The 10,144-nt window shown below is 45.4% G+C and overlaps 1 protein-coding gene across 1 annotated transcript; it reads left to right on the top strand.

Annotated features, from left to right (window-relative positions):
* Positions 1-1,394: 1,394 nt before the first annotated feature.
* On the top strand, positions 1,395-7,332 carry LOC124689260. The gene is made up of 3 exons (XM_047222816.1): positions 1,395-2,652; positions 6,985-7,023; positions 7,133-7,332. The coding sequence occupies exon 1, from the start codon at positions 1,395-1,397 to the stop codon at positions 2,646-2,648; it is 1,254 nt and encodes a 417-aa protein (XP_047078772.1). The 3' UTR covers positions 2,649-2,652; positions 6,985-7,023; positions 7,133-7,332.
* Positions 7,333-10,144: the final 2,812 nt, after the last annotated feature.

The following is a 10,144-nucleotide window of genomic DNA, read 5'->3' as shown; positions in this document are numbered from 1 at the left end:
TGTTCTAGGCAGTCCCTCTTTGGGATCTTCCTCACCGGCTATATCTTCTATCGTCACATCTGAGGCTTTGCTTTCGTAGCTCGCCCAGCAGAGCACACTGAACGATGTCTCATCCTCATTGTCGGATAGGTTTGTATCCGAGAAGATGCTCTTGCAGCTGAGTCATATCCATATCCAATTACAGGAATCAAGTTGTGTCGCAAAGCCTCAGATGTGATGATAGACGATATAGCCTAAGGTACATTCAGGGACACAATTGTCAATTTTAATTCACATCTTTATTGAATAACCATAAACTGTTGGTTTTGTAAATCTCACCAAGTTTGGCTTAAAACCCATCCAGGCTGGCTGCAACTTTAAGCATGAGTCTTTTGGAATTACGTACTCCATTAGTTGGTCCCTAGAAGTTTGGGCGGCTTCTCGGGCAGACCCATATATCTTAAACTCTGTCAAAGATGTTTGGAAGACCAAAATACCTCTAAAAATAAAGATTTTCGTATGGCAAATGGTCCAGAAAGCCTAGTGAGCAAGTATGGATCAGGCACGGACCTTCTAATGGCTTATGTTCTCTGTGTGGAGAACATGAGGATGCCAACCACATTTTCTTTCAGTGCAACTAGCCAAGTTCATATGGGCTTGTGTCCGAGAGCTGCTTTCTTATGCTTGGAACCCAGCTGGGGCTGGTGAATTCACAGCCATCGTGCAAGGAGGGCTGCGTGTTTTTGACCGAGCTATGCTGTTTCAGTTCTAGTTTCTTTGTATGTCTGCGGTTCTTAAATCGTGTGTTCTAAGGCACGTGTTTATCATCCAAAATTGAAGTAATAAAAAATCCGAGCTAGCTTCTTGCAAAAAAAATCCAGTCAATAATGCATCTCAAATGCATGATTAACTATTCAGACACATGGTGTTTTCTTTCGATGTTTCCTTCTAAGGTTTCTGGAGATGCACAGATGAGATACTGATTTTGAGTCTGTATCAGATTTGAAAATTTAAAAACCATTTACAGTAAATATTTTCAGAAAAAAGTGTTTTAAAATTAAAGGAATCACAGAAATGCAGAATTGAGATGTCATGAATCCCACGGGAAGACAAAAACAGATACATCTATAATTCTACATACTCCAGGAGTCCAGAAGTACATTTCTTTTGGATGCTTCATAGAATTTTAAGGAATTTTTTTTTAAAAAAAAGTGGGTGCAGACATGTCGAAGAAAGAAATTTCTGCAGATTTACAAATATTAGTGGTACTATTCCTCTGACCCAAAGAATTTCCTATATGCGTCAAAAACTCAAAACACCCGCTCACATCTACCCCGGCTGCTGCCCAGCACTGACAAACCCTAGCCACCGATCCGGTGATCCCTACCTCCTCCGCCCCGGCGGCGGCCGCCGCCATGGCCGCGCCGGCGCCTTACCTCGTTGAAGAGATCCTGGAGGAGATCTTTATCCGCGTGCCCACTCCGGCGGCGCTCGCCCGCGCCTCCACCGCCTGCGTCTCCTTCCGCCGCATCATCACCGCGCGCTCCTTCCTCCGCCGCTACCGTAAGCTTCACCCGCCGCCGCTCCTGGGGTTCGCCGCCGAAGATGGTGGCTTCGACCCCGTCCAGGAACCCCATCCCTCCGCGCCGCTTGCCCGTGCCCTCGCCCACGCCGCTGATTTCTCATACTCCTATGTCCCAAAGCCTGACGAGTTTGTGGACTCAGCCTGGTCTCCCTGCGACGTGCGCGACGGCCGCGTCCTCCTCTTGTGCCGTCGCTGGTTTCACCGGACAAAGCCGGCCATCTTGAGAAGAGCACTCGCGGTCTGCGATCCCTTGTCACGGAGATACGTGCTACTCCCGCCCTTACCTCTGGATATGGATATGACTATGCTGCAAGAGCATCTTCTCGGGTACGAACCTATCCTCGCCCCCGCTGGCGACGATGAGGATGAGACGTCGTTCAGGGTGCTCTGCTGGGCGAGCTACCGAAGCAAGTTCTTCATGCTTGTCTTCTCTTCCGCCACTGGGAAATGGTGTATGGCAGCTTCTCCTAGCTGGAGTTCATTTGGCACAGTTGAATCATCTGAGAAATCCATGTTACTCTTTAAATATATCCGTGGCTGCTTGTACTGGAGGGCACCTGTGGGGGACAAGCTGCTTCTATTGGACACTTGCAGCATGGAGTTTTCGACTGTCAATATCCTCACCAGCTGCCATATGCAGCTTATAAATCTCTTGGACCAGAGCAGATGGTCATCATCCCTTGTTCTGGCTACCGAAGGAGCCCTTGAGATGTTTACTCTCATTCGGAATAGTCTAAATGACTCATATTCTATTTATCATACCATTCAGCAAAATGACAGTCACTATTCTGGCAATTGTGATCTAAAAAATGTTATAGAATTGCCACGTCCATATTGGTATTTTATTGCTGGCGCGACTGGGGGATTCTTGTTCCTTCGAGGCATTCGAGAATCTCAGTCGCAGGGTTCACAAGTGGATATCGAAGATTTATTTTCGCTGAATATCGAAGATTTATTTTCGCTGGATATCAAGACTTCTGAACTTAAGATGGTCCATGGAGGAGCACAAAATTCCCATAACCTCGTCAGACCTGCTCAACCGTACTTTGGCTTCCCACCATCATTGTCAAACCCGAGTTTGTGAAGTGGTATGTTTGTGTTCATACTAAGTGTTTGTATATATTTTATTTCCATCTTGTAAAGTGGTAATCTTATTTTTATTATGTGTGTAGTATTTTTCTATCTAATTTTTCATTTATGTTATTTTTTTCTGCTATTGTGCGTAACTTGTTAGAGTAGTGAAATAGTCATGGTTACTTTATGTCCCGTGTAACAATTCTGAAGCTGACTTGACATGTTAGGTAGGGTGCCAAGTGGGATCCCATCTAAATCCTACTTGTAGTGCATTTTGCTTTTTCTAGTGCAAATTTTGACACTAAAATTTGAACTAGAAAAGACAAAGTACACTAAAAGTGAAATTCTGGTGGGATCCCACGTTGACACCTTAATGTTAGGAAAAAAGTTAAATTCATACTTGGAAAGACATGCATGTTCACTTGATCATTTTGTAGGTATTACACTAACTTTGAAGAATATTAAACAGAAAACTAAACAAATGTAAACCCACGATAAACTATAATACACTATGTGCCAGCCTAGTTCCATATGTCGTGTGTGGAAAATAAAACTGTTACTATTTGGGAGTCTCCGTAGGTAGTATATGTGGAAAAATCATTGGGAAGGCCCCTCAGAATCGCCCACCTAATTCACAGCACCAGTCTTAAAATAACCTAACCTAAAGAAAAGAAAATTTTAACTTGCTCTGGATTTCTTAGGATTGTTCATTCCTTTTTATCCAAGGGTCTAGATTGAACATGGTACCTAGTACCTCCCATAAGGTAATAGGTCACCCAGGACATTAAATAGGCATATAGGCTTCTATATTTGGAAATTACCAAATAATAATGTGGCAAGAAATCGTTGTATATGCGTACTATGTGTGCAACAATGCAACACAAATTTTTTTAAATAGAATTTTGACGTGATTATATATGTTGATGTAACATGTGGTGCAATATCAGTAGTATGTTAGCTTAACGGTTAAATGGTTTTTGAAGCTGTGACATTCCAAAATAAAATGCATTGAAGTTCAATCTCAAGAATACTGCATCTAAATATGTAATAAACTTTGAACGTGTATATTCATTTTTTTATGGTTGGTAAATAATCTTACGTCTCATTGATAGAATTAATGATAAAGCTTTGACTTTCCAACTGAAAATTAATTAATATGCAGTAGACTTTCTTCCTGTAAATTACATGTTTCATATACTTTTTTTCGAAGGCACATGTTACATATTTTAAATATGAATGTAAACTAAGTGAAAACAAAAAAACACCAAGTTGTTATGGTATATATGGCTGTTTAATTATTGACATATAGGCTGATTATGCGCTGGGTTGCTTCATTCTTTCCCTGCCATAGCAAGGCATTTTTTTCTTGTGTGGAGTTTGCATTGCCTTGGCATAGAAAAGATAGCAACCGATTAGGACCGGCCATGACATGTCAAGGGCCCGGTGCAAAACAAAAAAATGGACCCCCTATACACAAATAGTTGATATTTTGGCTAAGGCGTATCGATTCATTTGACTTCATTATATTGTTATAATCACTTCATAAACAAACACAATTGCATAACAACGTAATCAACTAGCTGAACACAAAATATAAGAAATGATATTTACCTTGTGGGCAGTGTGTCGAACACATCAGGTGTGTTGTTGTCGCCCTCGGAGCGGGAAAGAGGGGGCGGCGGCGCTGATATCGGAAGGGTGCCGACAAGGGGAGGGAAGCCAATGGGGAATGGAGACGGAGAATGAATCAAATCGTACTAGATGGACAATAACAAACTAACCTAAAGGTGTATAGTCAATATATAGGAGGGGAATGATTCATTGACAAGACCCCCTCCATTAATTTCCTCAAAATGGCGTCATATCTCACCTGTAGAGTGGCCCCATCGTCGATGGTGATTGCGGGAATGGGGAAAGAGTACAAGAAGGCGAGAGAAGAAATTAATGCGATGGGGGAGGTGACCTGGACTGGAATTTGGACTTCTGGAGGCGATAAGCAGATGCGTTGGTCGGTCTTTTCTTTTAGCAAAATGCGTGCATACGTTGCTCCTAAGGCCTAAACTGCTAGCGCTAATTGATTTGGTCCTAAACTGCTAGCGCTAATTGATCGGTTCAGTTTTTCTATTTGGCCTGCACGTGGGTACGTGATTGGGGGCCCTAAGCAACTGTGTGGCCACACCGGTTGCACCTGCTCAGGGCCGGCCCGCAACCGATAGCAGCAGGTCACAAATGTAAGGAAAAATATTTAACCATATATGTGCAAAGAATCAAAGGTTGAGACTGTTTGTTGCTCTTACTTCCTAGGTGGTGAGAGGGAGCATCTTAAAAGAGCTAAAACAAATATTAAAAAAACCGAAGCCTCAAATGGGACAAGATAGAGCTTATGTGGTTTAGGGTTCTTGCCAGGGACACATGTGTCCGTTTTCATTCATATGTCTATTCAATAAGCATGTCCTGTTGGTTTTGTAAACCCCACCAAGTTTGGTTTGCAACTTTAAGCATGACTCTTTTGGAATTACGAGTTAGGACTCATTCTATCTTGGGCCATGTCCATTTTAATACAGCTGGCTCATTTAAAATCTGGCTACATCTAGTAAACATTTTGGGAAGATATAGGAAGATAATTGTCCTTTGGAACTGTAAAACATCTCAAGGATAAAGCCCCCAAGCTCTATCTCTTATCGTCCCATCTGAGGCTTTGTGGCCTAAGGCACTTATCTTTATTCAGTAACAATGACCCATTGGTTTTGTAAGGTCCAGTTCTTTTTGGCTCCGGCTTGTGCATAAGCCATAGCTTGAGCTGTCCAGAGAAACAGTTGTCTGTCACACCTTATTGCCTGAGTTGTCATATGAAAAGTCTATAATGCCCCAAAAATAATTTTGGGTTCCGATTAAATGTTTTTGGGTTATTTTGCACTGTTTTTCAGTATATATATGAGCATAAATAATTTCCATACATCATTCTTCGGGTTTGCAGCAATTAACCGCAAAAACCAAAGTTCAGAATCAACTATTGCGTCAGACAAACTGGTGGAGATCAAAAACCAACGAGCCAAATACTGAAAGTATAATCAGAAATTAGAGCAACTGAAGCACATCCCATCAGTAGGCTAGTAATGTTTTTCTGGATGCATACACAAGCATGCTAACTCAGATCGATGGAGCATGCAGCCCTCTTTCCGCCGCCGCTGAACACGAGTACCACAAGGCAACCAACAGGCAGCAACCCGGAGGCGTAACTGCAGGTCTGCAGCAGGTGAGGCTTGAGAGGCCGGCGGCGAGAGCAGCAGGCCAGCGCCCAGCCGTAGGTGGGAGCACCGGTGGACGGCCGCAGTAGATCGAGGTCGGCTTGATCTGGGCCAACGGGATGGGGTGGTCGGCGGCTATCCTTGTGCCATGGAATGGAACTGGGGCGGTGTGACAAATGTTTTGGCGGCTGGCAGCGGCGCGTGGTGCTCGGAAGGCAGCAGCCGGAGTGGTCAGAGGCGGCGGCGGAGGGCTGAGGAACCTTATCTCGGGACATGAGATGCGATAGAGGAGAGAGAAAGAAAAGGAAACTTTTGTAGCTCGCCAGAAAACGGTTCGTGGATGCACGCAGTGGCAGTATGGCGTAAATAAGGCGGGAATCAGGGACAAAGTTAAATACCGATTCGCTCCCAGCTCGGGAAGCTGCGGGAAGCTGGGGTATGGCAGCTTCCCCTGATCGTGAACGAATGGGTGGAAACGGCTGTCCCGAAAAACAGCTTAAAAACGAGTTCTTTTTGGCTTAGGCTTATTTTCACCTCTAAGCTGTCTAGAAGCTTCAAAAGAACTGGGCCTAAATCGCACAAGTTTGGCTTAAAATCCGGCCAGTTGACTCCAACTTGAAGCATGAGTCTTCTGGAATGGCGTGTTAGGACCCGCTTTCTTAGGCCTTACCCGTTTTCATTTAGCACACATGTCTCATGTTAAAAGCAGGCTGCATCTAGTAAATATTTTTGGAAAATAGGAGAGTAAATGTCCTTTGGAATTGTGGAACATCCTATATACAACATTCAATGATACAGATTGCGTATACAAGTAGAATGTATCATAACCCGCCATAAGTTGGCTTATTACACTTCAACCGGGGTATTCTATTCCCCTTCTAGATAGAGAAAAAAAACTCAAGGAGAATACTTAATAATACGGTGAAACATTTATACAAAACACCTATCCGGAAACCGTAGGCAGGCAAGTGAAATCCAATCCACGAAATATTTTTATCATTTGGCATAAACCACCATAAGTTGGTTAATATTTGATTGCCTTTATATGCTTTGTATTCACCATTCAGATGTACTGATTCTGCTGATTCTTGTGTACAGAACTGGAGTATTGGTTGCCCTGGATCTCTCCTGAAGCAGGTATGATTAGCTTATGCGCCTTTTGCTCTTAAACTGTACTGTACTATTGTAGGTGGCCTCATTTTTCTTGCATCTTTGTTGTATTGTAACTAAATGTATATATCTGCAGGGATGAACTCACTTTTTTCTCGGGGTCTATTATTTAGGCCATGCATCTGGTGCCGCTGAGGATAGATAAAAGAATAACCAAGATGATGCTGTGAAGCTAGCTGGATGTTGTAGCATGTATCAGATAACAATCATATGTTGTGTATTTAAAGCATAGAGACGCTTGTAAGTTGTAACCTGTAAGCAAGGTCACCTTGTCTAGCCCTAATATGCAAGAAAAACATTGTTGTTGTACTGGGAGATATGCTACCTATTATTGACATATCATGCCTAATCTGCTCAATAACTTCATGGTCTTGCTTTTATACTCTAAGAGCAGGTCTAACAGACCCCTTAAAACGCCCAAACCCGTAAAATAACCGTCGATATACGGGGTAGAGCTCTACCCGGCCGTCTAACAGACCCCTTAAAACGCCCAACCCCGTAAAATTTTTACAGTTTTGGCTACGGGGCGGCTCCTCGCCCCTTACAAGTACAGGGCGGGAGGCTGAATACAGGGCCAACCCCCCACTCGTGGCGCGCTGAACTTTCAGAAAATTGCAACTGCTTCCGCCTCTGCACGCATCCAATTGCGCCAAATCGAGACCCAATCGCGCCAAATCGAGATACTTCGCCGGGACTATGGGCATCGTCCGTTGGCTGGTGTGCGCGCTTGGCCTGGGAGGCGCTCGTGCAGCCTGCCGGCCGGCCGGGCGGCTGCGGGACGAGGCGAGCGCGCGGGCGCGCGAGGCAGGGCGAGCACGCGCGGGGCAGGGCGAGCACGCCGGCGCGTTGAGGCAGGGCGCGCGCGCGCGAGGCAGGGCGAGCACGCCGGCGCGTCGAGGCAGCGCGCGGTCCGGCGCGGGAGGCGGGGTGCGGCGGGGGGCGGCGGCCACGGCGGGGCGGGGCGGGGCGGTGGCGGAGGGCGGCGGGCCGCGGCGGGGCGGGGGCGGTGGCGGAGGGCGGCGGCCGCGGCGGGGCGGGGCAGCGCGCAGGAGCGGCGGTGCGGGCGGCGCGCGGCAGCGGGCTTGGGGCAGGGGTGGTTGGAGGAGGAAGAAGGAGAGGAGGAAGAAAAGAGAAAAAAAATTGATTTGGCATATTTTAGGAATATGCCTTTTTACAGTTTAGGGATACGGGGTCTGCTAGCTCGGACGAGTTTTCGGCCGATCGAAATCGATCGAAATCGAATACAGGGCCCTCTACTCGCGTTTTAAGGGGCGAAAAAATACGGGGTCTGTTAGACATGCTCTAAAGGATCTTCGGGGTGTATGGTTTTAAAAAATGTGCAATTTCGCTTGATATGGAAGTGTTCTTGTGAACTGTGTTACAGGAAGCACGTTGTTGAAATTCGGTAACTTTCCTGTGGAAATTGCTTGAGCTATACTTAGAATCTTGGATAAATTTAGACGAGGCCTCATAGAAGATCCATTTCTGTCCTATTTGAACCTGATCTCCAATCTATGAAGTTCTTTATGAGATCTGATGAGCACTTTTTTTGCGTATTGTAAGCTGAATATATTTCAGGCGGTTTATGCTAGGACACATGTTCGTCACCCACTTTTGAGCAATAAAAAGAAGCAGGCTTCTTAACTAGTGTAGTTCCTTCGCTCCTTGACTATTTATCACATTATTGTCCATGCAGTCAACATGGTCACGGTCAAGCAATGCATTTTAGATAAGTTCATTTTTACGGTCACGGTCAAGCAATGCAATTCAAATAGTTACTTTGCCAGCTGATTAGACCGCTTGGTCTGGCCGACTCGGTGACGAGTGAGGTGCGAGATCAACCTGGTGTGGCAAGGGCACCATTAAAGCTTGTGCAAGGTTGCCGGTATGTGGCTTGCTGTCTTCTCCAGAGCGGGAGCGGTCCAATTCTACCCTGCTCTTTAGAGTTGAATTTTCTATTTCCGTAGTAATGGTTTTGTAGGTTTTGCATAATGTATTGTGTCTAGGTTGGATAGTCCGGCGACGTCGGTTGTAATGTTTACCCTATGGTTGTTGGGTGTGGTCTTGTTTTAAGTGGTCGGTTGTTTGAACAACTCATAGGATTGTGAATATATTCTTTCTATCTTGCATGCCCAAAAGTGCACACAAGACACCCCTGTTGGTGCAGAGGCCTTGGTACCGCCAAACGCCGCATGCATCATAAACAATACACAAATCACCGCATCAATCGTCTATCACATCAGTCGTCTATCACAACCTACACACGTACCATCACTTCATACTCGTCGATAAACAATATCATGCAGTGGCATGATATCGGTGTTATATTAGCACCCATTTTTGATAGGTAGCCAGCCGAGTAAGGAGAATATGTTGAAGACTAAGAATCCACATGGACACACCTAGCTCTAGGCCAAATTAGGGAGGAGCTAGACGATCGGCTGACTAAGCCGTGGAGAAGAGGTGTTGTAACTAGAAGATTCCAGGAGCTACCCAAGAAAAGCAAGATATGGGCCGGCTTGTGCCCAAAGCTCATCACTCACCGGATCAAGCACGAGGACGAATTCTTCCTCGATGTGGAAGGATGAGACTGCTCCAACATGCAGTACATATCGGGTATTTGAGTCCAAATCCAATACAAAGCAGAAGACGACATACCTAGTTTTAGGTCTATAATTCGACATAGAGTCCATTTCTGCAACGTTGAAGATAAATGGAAGATGGTACACCGCAAAAATAATGTCGGATACAACAATGTTTACTAAAAGACAATCATATGTTAAGAGTATCTAATCAAAGATATGTAAATAAGGTAACTTTGTGTTGCGGTCAGAAACCCACCGGCGAGCAACGACGGGCAACACAGTAGAGCCGGGAGGCTCCCAGGACTGCGGCTGGCCCTGGTCCCTCCGAGCGACAGCCCGCAAAGACTCGGCACGCACGTCCGATGCTGATGCAAGGGCGTGCCACCTGACCTATACCTGGTCAGGAAGGTGTTAGATTTGCATCGCTTAGTTTCCTGCATGGCATACACGTAAACATTAAATACAAGCCTCGATCGGCTCTCAGGTTGTCCTGTGAATCGGCT

This window comes from Lolium rigidum, chromosome 2, assembly GCF_022539505.1.
Source record: "Lolium rigidum isolate FL_2022 chromosome 2, APGP_CSIRO_Lrig_0.1, whole genome shotgun sequence".
Classification (NCBI taxonomy): domain Eukaryota; kingdom Viridiplantae; phylum Streptophyta; class Magnoliopsida; order Poales; family Poaceae; genus Lolium; species Lolium rigidum.
The sequence above is the reverse complement of the archived record's forward strand: the minus strand, read 5'-3'. Positions and strand labels throughout refer to the sequence as shown.

Coding starts and splice junctions, on each gene's coding strand:
- LOC124689260 (XM_047222816.1), top strand. CDS start 1,395: ATGGCCGCGCCGGCGCCTTACCTCGTTGAAGAGATCCTGGAGGAGATC.